A 23,346-nucleotide genomic window follows, 5' to 3' on the forward strand; every position below is an offset into this window, starting at 1 on the left:
CACCTTCTCACCAACTCCACCGTAAAATCTTGGTATACCAATGCCTTCCCACTTCTGCTTCGCCTATCTCAAAACCTTCTCCTTCACGTGGTAACTGTGGAAGCAGACTATGACTGCCCTTGGTGGCTCATTTGTTCTAGGCCTCGACCGGAGCGACCAATGGGCCATGTCCAGCTGATAGAGGGAGGGCTCTTCCCCCTCTCCCATCAACCTGGTGAACATGTCTGCAAAATACTCGGTCAGCTTCCAGCCCTTCACCCCCTCGGGCAAGCCCATGATCCTCAAATTCCTTGACTTGTTCTCCAGGTCTTCCAATTTGGCTCTTAGCCCTTTATTGACCTCCGCCACCCTCTGCAGCTCCTCACCCATCGAGGTGAACTGGTCGCTATGTTGTGACAATGCCTCCTCCAACCCCTTCATCTTCTCCTTTGCTCCCATACCTCGACCGACATCTTCTTGAATGCAGCCTTTATCGGGGCAATCCTCTCCTCAAGGCCGTCATCTCCGTCTAAAACACCTCTAAATGGTTGGTGAACACTCTTTCAAACTCTTCCGCCACCAACTTGGTCAGAGTCTCAACCGTAATGGAGTGGCCCCACCTGACGAACCAACACCCGCCATCTTTCCGCCTATTCGACTCACAGCAGCACTCGCCGGCGGACGTTCGCTCGCTCCCTTCTTTCCCTGACCTTTCTTCTCGAACTTTGACATTCCACCAGCTCCCTAGGACTTCCAACACTAGCTCATTAAAAAGTACTCCTGAGACCGGGCATGAAGATCCAAAAAACAAAGGCTCTTGCAGGAGCCACCCAACATACGACCTCCACCTTAATGTCATGACCGGAAGTTCAAGTGCAGTTAAATACTGATCTATCTACAGTGTAAACATGAGAGGCATATTATATGCTTTATTCAACCCAAATATCAGCAGCACCTGTTGGAACCACTCATGAAAAATGTTTAGGGAGCATGAATCCTTTTGATACAAAGTGGATGACCTGGTACAAAATGTACAAAATTCACAGAATGCAATGTAGCCAGAAAGAGGTAAAAGGGATGACATTGTAACATGAAATAATTTAGTCAGCTGAGCCCAATGTCTTCAGCCTTGCACCACAGTCTATCCTGAGGGTACTGCCTGAGAAATTTCATTTAACGCTTAATAAATTTGTATTATTGGCTCCTGCATCTGGAATACTCATTTTTGACAGTTTTAGCTCAGGATGCTAGCACTCTCACCTCTGAATCAGAAAGTTGTGGATTCATTACTCACTCCAGAGACTGGGGCACTAAATCTGGGCTGAGACTCCCAGTGTAGTGGAGCAAGTGCTTCACTGCTGCAGGTGCAGCCATATGAATGACATTTTAAACTAAGACCCTGTCAGGTGAACAAAAAAGATCCCACAACAATACTTCACAAAAGAGCAGGGCATTTTTCCCAGGTGTTGAGCCCAATAGTTCTCCCTCAAGCAACACCGGAAACAAATTATCTGGTCATTATCATGTTGCTGTTTAGAGAATCTTGCTGTGTGCAGACGGTCATGTTTCCTGCATTACAACAGTGATGGGTTTTAAACAGCACCTTTCATTCATGCCCACATATCCGCTCTTGGCCTGCTGCAATGCTCGGCACGGGCTGGAGGAGCAGCATCTCATCTTCCTGTTGGGCACATTGCAGCCCTCTGGACTCAATGTTTGAGTTCAGCAGCTTTAGGTTGTGACCGTTCTCCTCCATCTGCCTGTTTAAAAATATCCCATATACATGTATTACCTCAATGCAAACCCCCCCCACCCCCTCATGCGCATCTTGGGCTATTGGCAACTGGATTTGCCAAGATCAGAAAGGGACAGATCTCTGCAGGTAGTATTTTGAGCCCAATTAATTGGAAAGGAGGGGCCATGTGCTGTGTAAAAGCAGTGCCACAAGTCCAGCAAGTGACCTAGCAAGACCTGGGGAAGCTGTAGTCAGTGGCCAGACTTGATAATTGGCAAATTTCCCATTCAATTTTACTAATTGTTGTATCTTTGTGTGTACGAAGCTACAAAAAAACTGATAGTTAGCTGGCAGCCCCCAGCTGGCTGTATGGGCTGTATAGAAGCTGATTATTTTTAAAAATTCTCTTGGGATGGAAAGAAAAAAGTGAAATTCCCTCTTATTAAGTCATTCCTGCCCACTTCAATGACCTGGGTCACTTAGTGTGTGACGGTTCAGTAACGTGGCTCCACTCAAGCCTGCCACGGATGCCGCTCTGAAACAGGTTTCTCGGAGATAGGCGAGGGCTATTCTTTTTTTAAACACCAAACCTGCTCCGCCATAGAGACCCAGACATGAGCAGCATGGAGGAAATGGCCAGCACAGCACTGGTATTGTTGCTGGATAAGAACCAGTGCATCGCAGAAATTGAACCCAGTTGCAGAATGGACAACTTCTGTAAAGAAGTTAGTTGTGGTTCAACAGGATACCAATTCAGCAGGTCATGTGTTTTGTCTTCAGAGATTTCACATAAAATCCAGTTTGACACTCTGTGCCAGAACTCTGGGAGTGCTGTCTTTTGGATCAAACGTTAAACTGAGTCCTCGCCTATCCTCTTAAGCAGCCATAAAAACCCCAGAGCAGTATTTGGAGTAGAGCAGAGCTTTCCCTGGTGTCCAAGCCAATATTTGGGCAGCACGGTAGCACAAGTGGATAGCACTGTGGCTTCACAGCGCCAGGGTCCCAGGTTCAATTCCCCGCTGGGTCACTGTCTGTGCGGAGTCTGCACGTTCTCCCCGTGTCTGCGTGGGTTTCCTCCGGGTGCTCCGGTTTCTTCCCACAGTCCAAAGACGTGCAGGTTAGGTGGATTGGCCATGATAAATTGCCCTTAGTGACCAAAAAGGTTAGGAAGGGTTATTGGGATATGGGGATAGGGTGGAAGTGAGGGCTTAAGTGGGTCGGTGCAGACTCGATGGGCCGAATGGTCTCCTTCTGCACTGTATGTTCCTATATATTCTAATATTTATCCATCAACCAACATCACTACAACTGATGACATCTCTGATCATTATCAGATTCCTGTATGTGGGATCCTGCTGTGTGCAAATTGGCTTCTGCATTTCCTATGACAGTACCTACACCTGTAATTTGTTCTCTGCACAGCACTTTGGGAAGCCCTGCTGCCATAAGAGTGCTGTATAAACGCAGGTTCTTTCTTTCTCATATGAACATACAAATTAGGAGCAGGAGCAGGCCACTCGGCCCCTCGAGCCTGCTCTGCCATTTAATAAAATCAAGGGTGATCTGTTTGTAACTTCAACACTACATTCCTGCTTACCCCCGATAAGCTTTCATCCCTGTGTTAATCAAGAATCTATCACGCTATGTCTTAAAAATATTCAAGTGTCTGTTCCACTGCGTTTTGAGAAAGAGAGTTCCAGAGAATCCTCAGAGAAAAAATTCTCCTAATTTCTTGTCTCAAATGAGTGATCCTTCATTTTTAAACAATAACCCCTAGTTGTAGATTCTCCGACAAGAGGAAACACTCTCTCCACATCCACCATCAATGCCCCTCAGGATCTTACGGCTTTGAGCAACTCATCCCTTACGAAACTCCAGTGGATACAAACCTACCCTCCCCCAACCTTTCCTCATAAGACAACTTGCCCATGCCTTAATAAGTGGCATGGACATAGTGGATAGTAAGATGCTTTTTCCCAGGGTGGAAAGGTCAATGACTAGGGGACATAAGTTTAAGGTGCGAGGGGGAAAGTTTAAAGGACATGTGCGAGGCAAGTGTTTTACATGTGCCTGGATCGCAGAGCCGGGAGAGGTGGTGGAACCAGATACGATAGCGACGTTTAAGGGATATTTTGATGCATCCATGAATAAGATTTTTTTAAATAAATAAATTTAGAGTACCCAATTAATTTTTACCAATTGGTGTGGTCTCACCAATGCTCTGTTCAACTGAAGCATAACCCTCCTACTTTTGCAATCAATTCCCCTTACAATAAACAATAACATTCTGTTAACTTTCCGAATTACTTGCTGTACCTGTACTTTTATAACCTTTTTAAAAAATAAATTTAGAGTACCCAATTCTTTTTTCCCCAATTAAGGGGCAATTTTAGCATGGCCAATCCACCTAACCCGCACATCTTTGGATTGTGGGTGTGAGACCCACACAGACAAGGGAAGAATGTGCAAACTCCACATGGACAGTGACCTGGGGGCGTAGACTGCTGACGATGACAGTTTCTTTGTTTTTGTGCTGGCTTTATAGGGAGTATGGCAACTATCTTGGGTGAGCCCGGAACCGGTGCAGGCGGACACACTGCTGGATTGCCTCCCAGGATACATGTGGATGATCCTGGGGTTGGGGGTGTCAGAGGCGCCCTGTCCAGTTGATAACTTGGAATGTAAGGGGGTTAAACGGCCCAGTAAAAAGGTCTTGGGTGTTTGTGCACCTGAGAAGTTTGAAGGCTGACGTTTTTTCTACAGAAGACTCATTTGAGAATCAAGGATCAAACAACGTTGCGGAAGGTCTGGATGGGGCAGGTATTTTTAATGTAGAGCACGGGTGACTGCAGTGCAGATTAACAAGCGTTGTCTTTTTCTGCGGTTAATAAATTAGCAGACCCAAGTGGGAGGTACGTAATCGTTAGAGGATCGTTCGTGGTATTGGTCAATATGTATGTACCTAACTGGAATGACATGGCATTCATTAATAAAGTGCTGACTTCTATCCCAGATCTGGATTCACATCAGCTAATTATGGGGGAGGGGGGGGGCGGGGGCACCTCAATTGCGCCTAGATTCTCACAGTAGCACAGTGGTTAACACTGTGTTTCACAGCACCAGGTTACCAGGTTTGATTCCCGGCATGGGTCACTGTCTGCGCAGAGTCTGCATGTTCTCCAAGTGTCTGCGTGGGTTTCCTCCGGGTGCTCCGGTTTCCTCCCATAAGTTCCAAAAGGCGTGTTGTTAGGTAATTTGGACACTCTGAAATTCTCCCTCAGTGTACCCCAACAGGCACCGGAGTGTGGCAACGAGGGTATTTTCACAATAATTTCATTGCAGTGTTAATGTAAGCCTACAATAAAGATTATTATTATCGGATGGATAGGTTGAGTTCCAAATCTCTGATTCCATCAGGGTAGCAAAGGAGTTATTGGTGTTCATGGAACAGATGGGGACTGGGCATACAGGAGAGAAGGCAGAGTTGGAGACATTGATAGGGCCGAGGAGGTCATGAACTGTATTAGGTTAATGAAGACGGGCAAATCACCGGATCCCGATGAAAATGAAATGAAATGAAAATCGCTTATTGTCACAAGTAGGCTTCAAATGAAGTTACTGTGAAAAGCCCCTAGTCGCCACATTCTGGCACCTGTTCGGAGAGGCTGGTACGGGAATTGAACCGTGCTGCTGGCCTGCCTTGGTCTGCTTTCAAAGCCAGCGATTTAGCCCTGTGCTAAACCAGCCCCTGACTGATGGATCCCGTATTGGATTTTACAAACAGTTTGTGGGCCAGTTGGTCCCACTTCTGCTCGATACGTTTAATGATTCTGTGTCCCGAACGGTGTTGCCGGCCACCTTGGCGCAGGCATCGATTTCCTTGATTCTGAAGAAGAACAAGGATCCCATGGAATGATGCTGGTATCAACCTGTTTTGATGTTAACCATTGACACTTAAGTTGTTGGCTAAGGTAATGGTAACGGGTTTAGAGCCCTGCCTTCCTGGAGTAATTTCAAAGGAGCAGACTGGTTTTGTTAGGGGCCGACAGTTGTCGGCCAACATTCGGAGATTGTTAGACGTTGTGTTGTCACCCACCTTAGGGTCTGAGCCACAGGTGATTATTCAAATGGACGCCGAGAAAGCGTTTGACAGGGTTGAAATCCTTGGAAGGTTTGGCTTTTTTGGGCCAAAATTTAGATAATGGATTAGGCTTCTGTACAGGGCCCCCACCGCAAATGTATGTGCTAATGCCCTGAAATCGGGCTATTTTCAACTAACTAGGGGTACAAGGCAGGGGTGTCCATTATCCCCGCTTTTGTTTGCCGCTGGCCTATGTGCTGAGGTTGTCCACCAGATGGAGGGGGATAGAGTGTGGAGGGAGGGAGCACAGAGTGAGCTCATATGCGGGTGATTTGCTACTATATATCACAGACCCACTCTCCAACGTGGAGGAGATAATGAAGCTGCTCAGGAGTTTTGACTACTTCTCGGGTACAAGCTGAATCTGGACAATAGTGAATATTTTCCAAAGAATCCCCTGGGGAGAGGAGCTGATCTGGCGATGTCGACATTTCACCCGGATAAGAATGGCTTCCGTTATCTGGGAATCCAGGTGGCCATAATTGGGCCTCGCTCCATAAACCTAACTTTGCTACCCTGGTGGATGGGGTGAAGGCTGACGTGAAAAGTTGGGGCACCCTCCCGCTGACCTTAATGGGAAGGGTACAGACAATGAAGATGAATATTCTCCCGAGGTTTCTGTTTTTGTGCCAGTGTCTCCCAGTCCTTCTTCCCAAGGCTTTCTTTTGCAGGATCAATTAATATCTACCTTTGTTTGAGCTGGTAAGACCCTACGGGTGAGTAGGACCTTTCTGCAGAGGGATAGGTAGTTGGGGAGGTTGGCACTACCTAATCTGTTATGTTACTATTGGGCGGCAAATATTAATAAGGTGCGGGGGTAACTCAGGGATACAGATTCTACATGGGGGTGGATGGAGGACGGTTCATGCACAGGGTCGAGTCTCAGGAGCCTGGTTACTGCCCCACTCCAGTTTTCCCCTGCAAGATTCACTTTGAGCCTGGCGGTGATAGCCGCTTTGAGGATTTGGAATCAGTTTTGGCAGCATTTTAAATTGGGCTCCATGTCATTGTTGGCACCGATTTGCAGGAACCACAGGTTTGTGCCATCTGGCTCGGATTCAGCGTTAGGGCTTGGGAGAGGGAGGAGATGTTTAGAGACATGGGGCGAAATTCTCCCGAAACGGCGCGATGTCCGCCGACTGGCGCCCAAAACGGCGCCAATCAGACGGGCAACGCGCCGCCCCAAAGGTGCGGAATGCTCCGCATCTTTGGGGGCCAAGCCCCAACATTGAGGGGCTAGGCCGACGCCGGAGGAATTTCCGCCCCGCCAGCTGGCAGAAACGGCCTTTGTTGCCCCGCCAGCTGGCGCGGAAATGACATCTCGGGGCGGCGCATGCGCAGGAGCGTCAGCGGCCGCTGACAGTTTCCCACGCATGCGCAGTGGAGGGAGTCTCTTCCCTCATAGAAGGGAAAGAGTGCCCCCACAGCACAGGCCCGCCCGCGGATCAGTGGGCCCCGATCGCGGGCACCCCCCGGGGCCAGATCGCCCCACGCCCCCCCACAGGACCCCGGAGCCTGCCCGCGCCGCCTTGTCCCGCAGTTCAAAAGGTGGTTTAATCCACGCCGGCGGGACAGGCAATTTATCGGCCCATCCGGGCCGGAGAATCGCGGGGAGTGGCCCGCCAACCGGCGCGCCGCGATTCCTGCCCTCGCCGAATATCCGGTGCCGGAGACTTCGGCAACCGGCGGGGGCGGGCTTCACGTCAGCCCCCAGCGATTCTCCGACCCGGCGGGGGGTCGGAGAATGACGCCCATATTTCTTGAAGGGAGGTTCATCGCACTAGACATGTTTGTAGAGAAATTCCAGTTCTCAAGAATGAACATAATCAGGTACTTGCAGGTTCACGACTTTCTCCGTAAGGAGCTCCTTCATTTCCCCTGGCACTGTCATCCTCACTTTTGGACAGGGTCCGGGCCTTGACCAAGTTAGGGGAGTGTAAGATTTCAGATATTTATGGGCAGATGTTAGCGACGGAGCAGGCTTCATTGGACGAAGTAAAAGGGAAATAGGAGGGCGAACTGGGTTTGTTTTTTTTGAAGAGGGGCGGTGGTGTGGAGTGAGGCTTTTTACAGGGTGAACTTCACCTCCTCATTTGCTAGGTTAAGCCTGATCCAGTCCAAGATGGTGCACAGGGCGCATCCTCACCAGGGTGCGTATAAGTGGGTTCTTCTCGGGGGTGAATGGTCCTCTAGGGGACCGGCGAAGCGTAAGCACATGTTTTGATCTTGCCAAGTTTGTTAGCTTCTAGGTCTCCTTTTTTGACACTACGTCGGGAATTTTGGGTGCTCAGCTGGAGCTTGCCGTTGATGGCCATTTCTGGAGTTTCGGACTCTCCGGTGATACAGATGGAGAACAAAGTAAATGTTCTAGCCTTCGCCTCGTGAATAGCCCAGAGGCAAGTTCTGCTTGTGTTGAGGTCCCCAGTGCCGCCTAAGGCCTCGGCCTGACTGGGGGACCTGATGGAGGTTTTGTACCTTGAAAGGATCAAGTAAACCATGATTGTAGTATTCTTTGTCGTTCTAACATGAATTAATTGTTTTATATTATTTTGTTTAAAATGAAAAAATTGCAATAACCATGGGTCTGGATTCCCCGTTTTGCCGGGATCCCGGGGGTTTCCCGACGGTGTGGGGCTGCCCCACAATGGGGAACCCCATTGACCGGCTGGCCTAAAGAGAATCCCGCCCCATATTTTTAATAAAAGGAATTGCTTTGGATTTTTGTGAACTGTGTTTCATCCCAAGACAAACCGGCTCTCGAACCTTCCCTAGTCGGAGTGTCCCTAGAATGATTAGAGCGAGGGTAGGTCCGATCAAGGACAGTAGCGGGAGATTGTGTATTGAGTCTGAAGAGATATGAGAGGTCTTGAACGAGTACTTTTCTTCTGTATTTACAAATGAGAGGGGCCATATTGTTGGAGAGGACAGTGTGAAACAGACTGGTAAGCTCGAGGAAATACTTGTTAGGAAGGAAGATGTGTTGGGCATTTTGAAAAACTTGAGGATAGACAAGTCCCCCGGGCCTGACGGGATATATCCAAGGATTCTATGGGAAGCAAGAGATGAAATTGCAGAGCCGTTGGCAATGATCTTTTCGTCCTCACTGTCAACAGGGATGGTACCAGGGGATTGGAGAGTGGCGAATGTCGTGCCCCTGTTCAAAAAAGGGACTAGGGATAACCGTGGGAATTACAGGCCAGTTAGTCTTACTTCGGTGGTAGGCAAAGTAATGGAAAGGGTACTGAAGGATAGGATTTCTGAGCATCTGGAAAGACACTGCTTGATTAGGGATAGTCAGCACGGATTTGTGAGGGGTAGGTCTTGCCTTACAAATCTTATTGAATTCTTTGAGGAGGTGACCAAGCATGTGGATGAAGGTAAAGCAGTGGATGTAGTGTACATGGATTTTAGTAAGGCATTTGATAAGGTTCCCCATGGTAGGCTTCTGCAGAAAGTAAGGAGGCATGGGATAGTGGGAAATTTGGCCAGTTGGATAACGAACTGGCTAACCGATAGAAGTCAGAGAGTGGTGGTGGATGGCAAATATTCAGCCTGGATCCCAGTTACCAGTGGCGTACCGCAGGGATCAGTTCTGGGTCCTCTGCTGTTTGTGATTTTCATTAATGACTTGGATGAGGGAGTTGAAGGGTGGGTCAGTAAATTTGCAGACAATACGAAGATTGGTGGAATTGTGGATAGTAAGGAGGGCTGTTGTCGGCTGCAAAGAGACATCGATAGGATGCAGAGCTGGGCTGAGAAGTGGCAGATGGAGTTTAACCCTGAAAAGTGTGAGGTTGTCCATTTTGGAAGGACAAATATGAATGCGGAATACAGGGTTAACGGTAGAGTTCTTGGCAATGTGGAGGAGCAGAGAGATCTTGGGGTCTATGTTCATACATCTTTGAAAGTTGCACTCAAGTGGATAGAGCTGTGAAGAAGGCCTATGGTGTGCTCGCGTTCATTAACAGAGGGATTGAATTTAAGAGCCGTGAGGTGATGATGCAGCTGTACAAAACTTTGGTAAGGCCACATTTGGAGTACTGTGTACAATTCTGGTCACCTCATTTTAGGAAGGATGTGGAAGCTTTGGAAAAGGTGCAAAGAAGATTTACCAGGATGTTACCTGGAATGGAGAGTAGGTCTTACGAGGAAAGGTTGAGGGTGCTAGGCCTTTTCTCATTAGAACGGAGAAGGACGAGGGGCGACTTGATAGAGGTTTATAAGATGATCAGGGGAATAGATAGAGTAGACAGTCAGAGACTTTTTCCCCGGGTGGAACAAACCATTACAAGGGGACATAAATTTAAGGTGAAAGGTGGAAGATATAGGAGGGATATCAGAGGTAGGTTCTTTACCCAGAGAGTAGTGGGGGCATGGAATGCACTGCCTGTGGAAGTAGTTGAATCGGAAACATTAGGGACCTTCATGCAGCTATTGGATAGGTACATGGATTACGGTAAAATGATATAGTGTAGATTTATTTGTTTTTAAGGGCAGCACAGTAGCATTGTGGATAGCACAATTGCTTCACAGCTCCAGGGTCCCAGGTTCGATTCCGGCTTGGGTCACTGTCTGTGCGGAGTCTGCACGTCCTCCCTGTGTCTGCGTGGGTTTCCTCCGGGGGCTCTGGTTTCCTCCCACAGTCCAAAGATGTGCGGGTTAGGTGAATTGGCCAATGATAAATTGCCCTTAATGTCCAAATTACCCTTGGTGTTGGGTGGAGGTGTTGAGTTTGGGTGGGGTGCTCTTTCCAAGAGCCGGTGCAGACTCAGGGGGCCGAATGGCCTCCTTCTGTACTGTAAATTCAATGATAATCTATGATTAATCTAGGACAAAGGTTCGGCACAACATCGTGGGCCGAAGGGCCTGTTCTGTGCTGTATTTTCTATGTTCTATGACGCGGGTCAGTGAAGGGTTCTACTTGAGGTGGCAGCCTTTTATTACCTCCTTAGTCAGGGAACTGGTTACCGTCAGCTGTTAGGGTTTTAAAAAAATCTTTTTGCTAAGGTTCTATTTTCTTTATGGGTGGCTGGGGGCCATTGGTGGTGTACTTGGGTTCAGGGGTGTAGTTTGTAGTGCATTGGCTTTAATATATTGTTGTTATTTTGTTATAATGGAAATCTTTTTTGAATAAAAATATATATATTTTTTAAACTCTCTCGTTAGCTACTTCTTTCAAGACCTTAGGGTGAAATCCATCCAGACCTGGGGATTTGACAAGCCTGCAGACCCAACAATTTGCCCAATACCACTTGCCTGGTGATTGCAATTTTCTTGGAGTTCCTCCCTCCCTTCCATTCCCTGATTTACAGCTATTTCTGGGATGTTACTTGTGTCCTCAATAGTGAAGAAACATGCAAAATATTTTTAATTCGTTCCACCATAGATCTACTTTCTATTACCAACTCCCCTGATGCATTTTCTATAGGACCAATGCTCAATTTGTTAGCTCTTTCCTTATTTAAATATCTGTAGAAACTCTATTACTTATTACTGGCTAGCTTTCTCTTGTAGTCTAGTTTTCCCCTCATGATCAATCTTTTTGTCATTCTTTGACGTTCTTTATATTCTTTCCAATCCTCTAATCTGCTACTTGTCTTTGCGCAAATATATGCTTTTTCTTTAAGTTTAATCTTGTCTTTAACTTTTCAAATTAACCACAGATTATGTTTGTGATATTGAGAAACATGGGCAAGGGCCAGGGTTGAAGACAAGTAAGGTCACTAATTAATGGTTAGTTGACTGAGTTTTAAAAGGTTTAAACTATGTATTAGCCAGATAGGCAAATTACCGTCACCCATCCTATGCTTCAGAGAGCACTGAGCAGCTAGGGATTTCAGTAATGCTCGAAGTGGGCCCTCCTCTACCGCTGGATTCTCCAACCATGTCCGCATCTGCATCACCACATTGTAGAATAAGGATACGGCGGCAGAGTCCTCTGGCATGTTCCTCTGTGAACCGGAGAAAATTAGGCATCAGTGTTGCAAGCATGCAAATTAAAAAAATAAATAAATTGAGCATCCAATTATTTTTTTCCAATTAAGGGGCAATTTAGCATGGTCAACTCACCTACCCTTCACATCTTTTTGGGTTGTGGGGGTGAGACCCACGCAGACACGGGAGAATGTGCAGACTCCACATAGATGGTAACTTAGGGCTATGACCGAACCTGGGTCCTTGGCGCCATGAGGCAGCAGTGCTAACCACTGGGCCACCCACATGAGCAAGGAAATTTATCTGCATAGAGCCAGGAATTTTTTGGTACAAAAGGCAGAGACAGAGTCCAGTAAACCCAGTGGCTCTGCCTATCTCAACTGGCTCATATTGGAACGGGTACGGAGGTGGATGCTGGTGATTGCAGCATTAGGTTTTCCATTTACTCCCATGTTTCAGGTCCCAGGTTGACGTACAGAGGATGATTGCAGTACTGAAGGCCTCATCGTCTCCTAGGGACTGAAGTAACTTCTGACTGCATAACAGACTAAACTAGGTTTACAGCCCCAAGCTGTCCAACACTGCTATATCAGGTTTGGCCCATCGAGTCTACACCGACCCTCTGAAAGAGCACCCTACCTAGGCCCACTCCCCTGCCCTATCCCTGTAATCCCACCTAACCTTTAAACACGAAGAGACAATTTAGAATGGCCAATCCACCTAACCGTCACATCTTTGGTCACCAAGGGGGAATTTAGCACGACCAATTCACCTAACCTGGTATTGGGCAAATTGTTGGGTCTGCAGGCTTGACAAATCCCCAGGTCTGGATGGATTTCACCCTAAGGTCTTGAAAGAAGTAGCTAATGAGAGAGTTTTTAAAAAAGATATATTTTTATTCAAAAAAGATTTCCAGTATAACATCTTTGGACTGTGGGAGGAAACCGGAGCATCTGACACAGACATGGGGAGATTGTGCAAACTCAACACAGTCGCCCAAGGTTGGAACACGTGTCCCTGGTGCTGTAAGGTAGCAGTGCTAACCACTGTGCCACCCATATAAATCTATATAGTAATTATAACCATCACAGCCCAATGTGTTAATATGGATAAATATTCAACTTATATACATAGTTACATATCTTCATGTCACAGCCCTACAATCAGCTACAAACATATCAAGTGGCTGCAACAGTACCTGATACAGATGGAGTTGCCTGATTAAGGGACAGGAGATGACATAATTCCTATGCATGGACAACACAAAGGCCCCACTGTGCGGGGAGTTCAGCAGTGCAGAGACAGCTTGAAGTAATCGGATGGCGATTCCAGTCTCCTCCGCCTTTTCCTGGTAAACTCTGCTCAGCTCCTGGGCTAGAGCATGTTGCAGCATCAGAGAGATTGAGCGTGTGTTTGTGCTCTTCCACCTTGGGTCAGGGTTCATGGGGAAAAGCTGAAAGGAAGACCATCATTGTTACAACATTTGACAGGGAGCAAAAGATCTGTGGTTCAATCAAGACTGCCATACACCCCAATGATGGCCAGCCCATCATGACTAGCCCGCATGCCCCACCCTCCGCAGCCATGTAATCTCCAACAGAAGTTAAAAAATAGAGGGATAAAGTACAGAATCAATAAAGGAAAAAAAAACTGAACATCCTTTTTGGCTTTTTAAGGTGATTGAAACCAGTTCAGGGGATCATATGATGGAAGTGTGTTAGGTTTCGGTGATGTTTACTCTACCTGAAGGAAAAGGCTAGCCAAGTCTTCATCTACCCCAATTACGGGAATCTGTGTCGGTCTTCGAATCCGGATGGGGCACTGAGGTGTTGTTCGAATCGAGCTCTGTCTACTCAGGTCTGCATTCTCTGGGTATAGGCACAAAAAATGTTGATAATAAACTACTACAGTCATTTCAAAAAATCACTTCCAACAAAAAGAGTAACTTTTCCATTGAATTAAGGTTGAATGTTTTGGAAAGTGCTCCCCCCACTGACTGGATTAGTAAAAGCATTATAGTATTTTGCAGGCTTAGTGTCACATCTAACTAAATCCCAGGTTCAGTCCCTTGGCTGGACACTGCTGAGTTAGCTGATTCCAGCTGGAGTCCTAATAAGTGTGCCACAAACTGGGTTCGAACTGTTCTGATGAAAAACTGGCAGCTGGCTCCTGTCTACCCCACCCTCGGTCGCTACCCACTGAACTCCCAGCCCCTGCTCACCGATCCTCTCCCCAACACCGGAACCAGTCCTCCCATTCAGCCTCTGGTTTTTAGCCATGTATCTTTGAAGTTTAATCTGATAAAGTATCACAAATGCATTCATCGACCTGATCGAAGCAAAGCAAGGCTTTGTGGTTTGTGCTCCAAAGAATGGATGTCTTAGAAACTTCATCACAATCCTGCAACTCAAGTGGCAGATCTGAAACAGGCGCCTTCATAATCTGGCCTGGTGACAGCCCCTATGCTATATGGCAGCGGCTATGCACCTTATCAAAGATCAGCTGCGCTTTGTGTGAGTATTAAATACCACCTAGATGGAAAGTTCTTTAACCTGTCACCTCCATTCCAAAATTAAACTGACCACCATCAAAGTCCATGATCTATATTTTGTAGATAACTGCAGTGTCAGTGTCCGCTCTGCACTAGATTAGAAAGCCGTTAATCGACCCAATTCTGCATACAGGAAACTTAGCCAGCTCCCAAACGTCAGCAAAATCAAACTCATATTATAGCTACACCTGGTCAGCCAAATATTCCACCTCCCATATGTGTTGAAGGAGAGACTCTGGAAAACGTTGAACATTTCCCATACCTTGGCATCGCCCTCTCTCAAAAGACGACCTTGATGAAGAGATCCAACATTAGATCAGCTGCACCAGCTCAGCTTTCTGCAAACTACAGCAGTGAGTCAGTAAGTCAACAAACTCCTAGTGTACAGAGCAGTTGGCGTCACCACACTGCTGTACTGCAGTGAGACCTGGACTGCATCAACGACACACACGAGCATTAGAAAAATTCCATCAGCGATACCTCCGCCACATTGGATTCAATGGGTGGACCATTGAACAAATGCTAGTGCCCTTCTTGAAGCCATCTGCACAAGCCTTCATGCAAAACTTCTGCAAAATCTAAACTGATCGTCGGGTCACTATATCCGGACAGCCGAAAAGCATCTCCCCTACCAGATTCTGTTTTCTCAATTCTCCGGGGAGAACAAAAAAAAGCTTCAAAGACACTCTGAAGCTTTCCTTGAAGCGCGACAGCATTGATATTAATGACTGGGAGGAACTTGCTACCAATTGCTCAAAATGGTGGCAATTTGTCCATCAAGCTGTGTCATGCTTCGAGTCCAGCCACTTTTATGATGAGGGAGAGTGGCAGCAGATGAGGAAAGAAAAGGAAGAAAATTTTGCCTTCTAGATCCCACTACTTTGTGGGACTACCTGTCCCACTCACTCCAAGTTATGTAGGTTGAGAATTGACCTGTTTAGAGTCCCAAGAGGACCAAGGCAGAAACATGCGATCCTAAGTAGACCTCAACCTTAAATCGAGGAACAGCCAATAATGACGATGACGCCAATCACAAAGGGGATTAAGTTAACCCTGGAGCTATAAGCAATGCAGAAAGCAAGGAGAGAGATTTCAGATGTGATGATGGAGTCCTCTCAGGGAAACTATTAGGAGGGAATTGAGAGTGAATACAATGCAGAAGGACTCAGTTGTAAGGAATACCCCTGTTCGGAGGCAGGGATGCAGTGAGCAGCGTGTGGAAGGTGCGTCCACCAGTCGCTCCTCTCTCGTGTTGAACTTCCACCAGGTGTGCCATATAGTCTGCAATGAGAAAGATAAGATAATTAGAATTTGCCTTTACAACCATCACATAATCAGTGTAAACAATGTCTGCTGGCCAAACAATTTTACATGAGCCATCATATCTGGTGAATTGTATCCTTGGTATGGTTGACAAAAAATGCTTTCAGGTTTTTGACATATCTCAAGTTTGTCATATATTACTTGATGATTGGACCTCCAATCGACTGCAACCTGACAATTCCCTGCTCTTCCATTCTCCAAGTTACTGACTTGAGCTGGGCTAAAGAAATACAGACTTGTATCTCTATAGTTCCTTCCGCAACCTCAGGAGATCCCAAAGCAATATACAGACAATGGACAGTACCTTCAAAGTGTAGCCATTGTTACAGTAAATGCAAAGGCCAATCTGCATACAGCAAATTCCTTCAAACTGCAATGAACTAAAGACCTGATGATTTGTTTTAGTGATGTTTGTCGAAGGATAAATATTGTCCAGAATCATACTGGACAGAACTCCCCCACACTTCATGAGGAGTACCATGGGATCTTTACATCCATCCACGAGGCCCTTAGTTTAATACCTCAGCTGAAAGATGGCACTTTTGACAGTGCAGAAGCCCTCAGTGCTGTACTGAAGTGCCAGTCAACATTATGCATTCAAGGGTCCATATTAGGACTTAATCCGCAATTTTCTGACACAGAAGTGAGAGAGCTATCCGATGGGTCATACTGACACCGGTGGCTCCACATGCTTTGAATTCCTTCAAGACCTCTGTCCACAAGTGCATATTTCCAAACGTCACTGAATAGCAACAAAAGGTTGGGAAGCTGACCAATCTATACCTCCCTAAATTGGGAACCTGCTATGTAGCATCCAAGCCACCATTGGATCAGCTAACTCAGCACTGCTGATCATTTCCTGGTCTGTCATGGTCACTACCTCACTGGATGAACTGACAACTATCGGGGATCTTGGCACAAATTGAAAGTGATTAGCAAAGAAATCCAGCAGTGAGATGAGATCTTTTGCACAATGATTAATGCTGACCTGAAATGCACTTGCTGAATGGGTGGTGGAAGCAGTCAATTTCAAAAGGCAATAGACATATACTTGAAAAGGAAACATTTATGGGCTGCAAGGATGGACAAATGGGACGAGCTGGAAAGATATCTCAAGTCAGCAGAGGCATGATGGGCCAAATGGCCTCCTCATATGGTGTTGGGATTCTATAATCAGGGGAGAATGCTGGGGCAGTGTTCATTTCCTTCACCCTTCTTTGCCTTTAAGATTGAAGTTCCAATGGTGGCACAGTTGCTGTGACTGACGAGCAGAATAGGATTCAATTCCTATAAACTTGTGGCTCTCTTGGTTTCAACATTTGAATTGCATAATATATTACACAAAATGTTTTAAATGACTGCAATGAAACAAAAATGTTGGGAAAATACTCAGCTAGTCTGACAGCATCTGTAGAGAGAGAGAAACTGAGTTAATGTTCCAAGTCATTGACCGTTCTGATGAAGGTCATCAACCGGAAACGTAACTGTATTTCTTTCTCCACAGTTGCTGCCTGAACTGTCGAGCATTTCCAGTTTTTTTATTTCAGGTTTCCAGCATTGGTCAAATTTGGCTTTTGTTTAAAAAAAAAATCTGCATTTTTTAAGAAAACACATAATTGTAATTTTTTGAAATTACCAGGCTATTGCCAAAAAAAAAAATAATCGCTGGGAAATTTGTTCCCTTAGAAACAAGTAAGGCCAGTGTGAAACTCGGTCTGAAAATTAGAACATACATAAACGAATAAAACAGCAGCACAAGTCACTTAACGCTGGATAAGCAGTGAGCATTGCCTTTGGGTATCTGATGCAAACAACCAGCACAGCAAGACCAGAAATAATAGCATGTTAAATAATTGGGAATTAAAAAAATATAATTCATGTTCCAGTGTCGTAAAGAACACCGCAATAAATTTGTAATTTTCCACTTCTGAATCATTCATCCTTCATTTTTAATTACCATCCATTATTTTGAATTAGAAGTATTGCAATCATCCACTCCCCTGTGTCGTCTGCTTATTACAACTATCCATTCAGTAACACCATCTAATTTAATCACAATGACTGTGCTGCATACAGCAGATGGTCCAAGATGGATTACTGAGGGGCCCATGCAATCCCCTGCTAATTTTGGCCTGATACATGCACAAGTAGGGTGAATAGCAGCCAACTCACGACAACAAGCACCTTTTGAAATGCAATCTCAGCAAGTTGAAGGATCACAAATGTCCATAGCCTCTCTGGTGAGAGCGAGAAGGGTGAATTAATAACACAAGCAGTCAGAATTACTTCTCTTGGCAACTGTCAGATGAGCTAAGCTGGACATGCGCCTTTGAAGCTGCGCCGAGAGGCAAGATCAGTGGGTGGTGCTCTCCTCTCCCGAGTCAGAAGGTGTTGGGTTCATAACTCACCCTGGAGACTTGAGGACACAATCCAGGCCAACACTTGCAATGTGGTACTGAGGGACTGTTGGAGATCAGATGAGATGGCAAACCAAAACCCCATCTACCCCCCTTAAGTGGGCTTTAACAATTCTATGGTCATAAGAGAAGGAGAATGTTGCCCTGCCCAACATTTATTCCTAAACCGACATCACCTAAATAGATTTTCTGATCATTATTCTTTGATGTTTGTGAGACCGTCCTGTTTGCAAATTAGCTTATGTGTTTCACTACACTGGAAAAGTGACGATGCTTCAAAAGTAGTTAATTGGCTGTAAAGCATTTTGGGACATGCTGAATTTGTGAAAGGTGCTTTATCAATTCAAGTTTTTCCGTAATCCTGATTCCCTCCTACCGTCAAATAGCTGCTCCAAGCTCACCCAGGAAAAATGGCCATTTGGTGAGCTGTGACATCATCTGTGAAACTCTTTCGACCCCTGTCTCTCCCCCCCCCCCCCTCCCCCCCCCCCCCTCCCCCCCCCCCCCCTTATGCCAGTGCCTCCAGAAGGGGGGGGGGGAATTAACAGACAAGGAGATGCCATCAACAGCCACTGTCATATCCTTGGTTACTGAAACACATACTTTTGTCCATGATGTTCTGTTCAAGTGTTTGGGGATCGTGGGACACCGCCTGGTCCAGGTATTGCAGGAGTTTGCTCATGCTGGAGACCGGGATTCCAAAGGACTGGACAAACAGGATCAACTGCTGAGGCTCCAGGTCCTGGAGAGCTGCAAGAGAAAAGGAAAGAGAGTCGAGGGTTAGTAGCCCTGTAATCTGCACAATGTAAACACTATTCAGGGCCAAGTGCAAATTGCTTCCACTTCAGTTCCTGATCCTGTACGACTGCTGCCACCAAATGGAAACAACAGGAAGATACATCATTTAACAATGGATATCGAACGCCTCCTGATGTAACTCAGTCTTTCTCTCAGCCTCAGCTAAAGCATCTCCCTTAAGTTTCTCTTTCCAATCCAAGGCTTTTCAAACACAAAAATGTCACAATAAAGGCCGACTGCCTGATTGATCTCATCCTTTCTCTTGCTCACTCCACTGTTGATAGTTGTTTGGCATATACGGGCTCAGACCCATCACCCCGGTTTCACAATTTAAAAAAACCCACCTGGCAGGGATTACAAGGCTGTAATTTAATTCACAAGAGTACGGATGACACCATAAACCCCACGAATGAACCTCAAGTGGTTTATTAGAACTGTCAACTTATCGCCAAGGCTTGAAATCACTCCAGGACTCCTAATTATACAAGTAATCAACTTCAGAGTGGCTTTATTTACTTTTATTGGGCATCAGTTACTGTCAGCATGCTCCATCTTGCTGATCTGCAATGATGTTCAGACCCAGGGATTAATGATCGAGCTGGATTCCTGTATCTCCCAGTCATTCTCAATAATGTTAATGTGGCTTTATAAAGCTATAGCTGCAAATAAACTGATGCAACATTAAAGGATAATATTCCAAAAGAAGGGAGAGTAGAAGAACAATTTCAGTGCAAAGGATTGACTCTAAACACATCACAGCTCCTTCAGAAAAAGTTTGTTAGTTGGTGTCGAATGGCCCAAAAGAACCCAGGAATATCCAAGGTTAAATCCAGGATCTTTATAGTGTATATATATATCCTTATTGTATATAGAACACAGGAAATAGCAGTAGACCATGAAACTCAATATCTAGGTTTGCCATTCAAAAAGGGCCGAGTGGCCTTATACAAAGCCCTCTTCTGGAAAGTATATATATTGGAGGGGGCCAGGATTGATCTCAGCTGTAGATCTTTCCATGGTCAAATAGTTGTTCTGTGGAGACACACATGGGGAGGGGGCAAGTTACTGGAGAGTAGCAGCTTCTAACTTATCCTCCCTGAGGAGGAACAACCCACAATCTCCAGTGAGAAAGTAACCTTTTATGGAAAGAATATGAAATAAAAAATGTCATCCAGGGAATTTAACGCAATAATTCAACCTCACATTATGCTGAAACTCAGAAAATGCTCAAAGCTTTGCAATTATGGCTGTGTGAAAGGGGAGGTAGTGGCGTATTGTCACTGGATTAGTAATCCAGAAACCCAGGGTAATTATCTGGGGACCCGGGTTCAAATCCCACCATGGCAGATGGTGAAATTTGAATTCAATAAAACCATTGTTGTAAAAACCCATCTGGTTCACTACTGCCCTTTAGGGAAGGAAATCTGGACTTCCGGGTGCGGCGATGACCAGCTAAGTCGCACGTTTCAGCACCTCCCGTTGAAACGGACTTTTGGGCTCTTATTAGGAGCCCCAACGGCAATTTTTAACGGCCAAAATCATTGTGCGGTGAAATAGGAGGGAATCCCCCCGGATAAATATGGATAAAGGAGGATAGCGGCCGGATTGCAGTGGATCCACTGGAGCAGCGGCAAGGAAGGGAAGCTCGAAGCAAGATGGCGTTGGAAGATGGGCTGTTTGGTATGGGGCCCGGAGCAACAAGAGTTCCTGCGGCGCTGTGTGGAAGAGCTGAAGAAGGAGGTGTTGGCCCCAATGCTACAGGTGATTGAAGGGCTAAAGGAGGCGCAGAGGACCCAGGAGTTGGAGCTTCAGGTCGTGAAGGCAAAGGCTGCGGAGAATGAGGATGAAATACAGGGCCTGGTGGTAAGGACAGAGACGCACGAGGCACAGCACAAAAGGTGTGTGGAGAGGTTGGAAGCCCTGGAGAATAACTCGAGGAGGAAGAATTTAAGAGTCTTGGGTCTTCCCGAAGACACAGAGGGGGCGGACGTCGGGGCATATGTGAGCACGACGATTCACTCACTAATGGGATCGGAGGCCCCGACGGGCCTTTGGAGGTGGAGGGAGCTTATCGAGTTCTGGCGCGAAGACCAAAGGCAGGAGAAATACCTCGAGCCATAGTGGTGAGGTTTCACCGCTACAATGACAGAGAGATGGTTCTAAGATGGGCGAAGAAAACTCGGAGCAGCAGGTGGGAGAATGCGGTGATCCACGTGTACCAGGATTGGAGTGCGGAGGTGGCGAGAAGGAGGGCAAGTTTCAACCGGGCCAAGGCGGTGCTCCACAAAAAGAAGGTTAAATTTGGAATGTTGCAGCCGGCGAGACTGTGGGTCACACACCAAGGGAAGCACCACTACTTTGAGACGGCAGAAGAGGCGTGGACATTCATTGTGGACGAGAAGCTGGAATAGTCTGGCGAGAGAAAAAGCTTCTGTAATAAAGTGGTGGGGTGATTATGTGGGACGAGGAAGGGGAGGGGGGGGGAGAATTTTTTTTCAATTTTCAATTTTGTGACTTTTCTCTTTTCCCCTTGTTTGGGGGGGGGGGGGGGGGGGGGGGGGGAGTATGGGGAACTGTGGGCGCCGGTGGGAAGGAAAGGGGAGGGAGAAGGGAACTGCGCCATCAGGGGCAGGGCCGAGTGGGAAACACGGGCTTTGCTCCCGCGCTATGGTAATTGTGGCGGGAACGGGGACGCAGGAAGGAGGGGGCCTCGCACAATGAGGGGCTGAGGACAAACGGGGGAAGCTGAGGTCAGCCAGAGTTTGCTGACTTCTGGGAGCAACATGGGGGGTGCAACTACGCTAGAAAGGGATCTAGCGGAGGGGGGGGGGGGGGGGGGGGAGTTAACTGGGTTGCTGCTGCTAAGGGGAAGGGGGAGCTGTTATGGGGCGGGGTCATCGGGACGGGAGAGCACCATTGGTGGGATATACGGGTACGTGGGAACCGGGTGAGGAGCTGGGTTAGAAAAGGGGATGGCTAGTCGACATGGGGGGGGGTAAAGAGCCCCCCAACCCGGTTGATCACGTGGAACGTGAGAGGGCTGAATGGGCCGATTAAAAGGGCACGGGTACTCGCACACCTAAAGAACTTAAAGGCAGATGTGGTCATGTTGCAGGAGACGCACCTGAAACTGGCAGATCAGGCCAGACTACGTAAAGGATGGGTGGGGCAGGTGTTCCATTCGGGCTTAGATTGTAAAATCATTTAATTGTAAAGTGTGGAGAATATTGTATGAACCTTGGAATAGAGAATATGCTGCTATGTTTCCAGGCCCTGCATTTCCGCTTCAGCAACAAAACTACATATGCTTACCCGCATCCACCAGTCGAGACACTTCCGAGCGAATCATGCGAAGTTTCAGCCAGTCAGGAAGAAGTAGAGCTTCCTCGGAGGTGTCAACCAGGAATGCTGTAGGAAGTGGCTTTCGTTCTGGAAACCAGACGTCAAGAAGGTGGCAGAAGTCGCTCTCACCTGCAAGCCATGATTCAAGAGCGATTAAATGCTAAAAATTGGACTGTTCTCAAGGGAGCATTCAAGGAAGTCTACCAAGAAAAGTATAATCAAGTTTGGCGCTGCATGGCCCTTGAAAAGCTTGGTGCAGGGAGTTGATGCAGGTAATTGGAGCAGAGGGAGCTTGCAATGGCACACAAGTTTGAGATTATATAACATTCCCCACAAAAAAAACACGTTAAGGAGTAGCGTCGCCTTAGAACCAAGAGCAATGTGACACACCCATCCCTACCTGGACAGAGCAGAAAATAATGAGTGAGCAACAAAATTCTACTCTTCCGCTCGTTCCACATCATGTTGGTGAGGGTTTTTCATTAATTCATTTTTGCAATGTGGCCATCACTGACAAGGCTGGCATTTATTTCCCATCCCTAGCTACCATTTGACAAGGTAGTAGTGAGCCTTCTTTTTAAATCTCTGCCGTCTGTGTGGTGGAAGAGCTTGCATGGTGCTCCTCAGCAGGAAGTTTCGAGAATTTGACCTATGTGATGATGAATATATATCTAAGCCAAAACGGTGTGGATCTAGGGAGGGGAACTTGAAGCTGGTGGTATTCCTTTGCACCAGCTGCCTTTGGCCTTCTCGGTGGTGAAGGTCACAGGTTTGAGAAGTGCTGTCAAAGAAACCTTGACAGGCTGTTGTAGATGGTACACACCACAGGTATAGGGAAAGAATATTTTAAGCTGGTAGGTGGAACGGCTGACTGAGCAGACTGCTTTGTCCTGGAGGGTATGGCATATTGCACATGCAACACAATGGGAGCTGTCAATCACCAAATTGCATTGCCCCATTCGCAATGCTGCAAGTGAGTGCATCACACACAGACACAACTGAATGACCAGAGTGTATAGGAATAACACTGCAGTGCAAGACGGTCTTTCACCAGGGCAGAAGTGGTTGTCTCATGGACCTTCCTATTCACCAAGGTGAAAACTGTCTGACAATGGATGACACTTTT

The 23,346-nt window shown here is 46.7% G+C and overlaps 1 protein-coding gene across 1 annotated transcript in view; it reads right to left on the bottom strand.

Moving 5' to 3' along the window:
- The window catches only part of ints1 (integrator complex subunit 1), a 169,976-nt gene that overhangs the window by 58,673 nt on the left and 87,957 nt on the right, over nucleotides 1-23,346 (bottom strand). Inside the window, exons 27-32 of the mRNA XM_072481022.1 lie at nucleotides 22,191-22,349; nucleotides 18,684-18,830; nucleotides 15,523-15,621; nucleotides 13,533-13,657; nucleotides 12,988-13,242; nucleotides 11,647-11,806 (exon numbers count right to left, since the gene is read on the bottom strand). Coding sequence (XP_072337123.1) covers nucleotides 11,647-11,806; nucleotides 12,988-13,242; nucleotides 13,533-13,657; nucleotides 15,523-15,621; nucleotides 18,684-18,830; nucleotides 22,191-22,349 — 945 coding nt within the window. The remainder of the gene's footprint in view (nucleotides 1-11,646; nucleotides 11,807-12,987; nucleotides 13,243-13,532; nucleotides 13,658-15,522; nucleotides 15,622-18,683; nucleotides 18,831-22,190; nucleotides 22,350-23,346) is intronic.

The sequence above is a fragment of the Scyliorhinus torazame genome, chromosome 17 (assembly GCF_047496885.1).
Source record: "Scyliorhinus torazame isolate Kashiwa2021f chromosome 17, sScyTor2.1, whole genome shotgun sequence".
Taxonomy (NCBI): domain Eukaryota; kingdom Metazoa; phylum Chordata; class Chondrichthyes; order Carcharhiniformes; family Scyliorhinidae; genus Scyliorhinus; species Scyliorhinus torazame.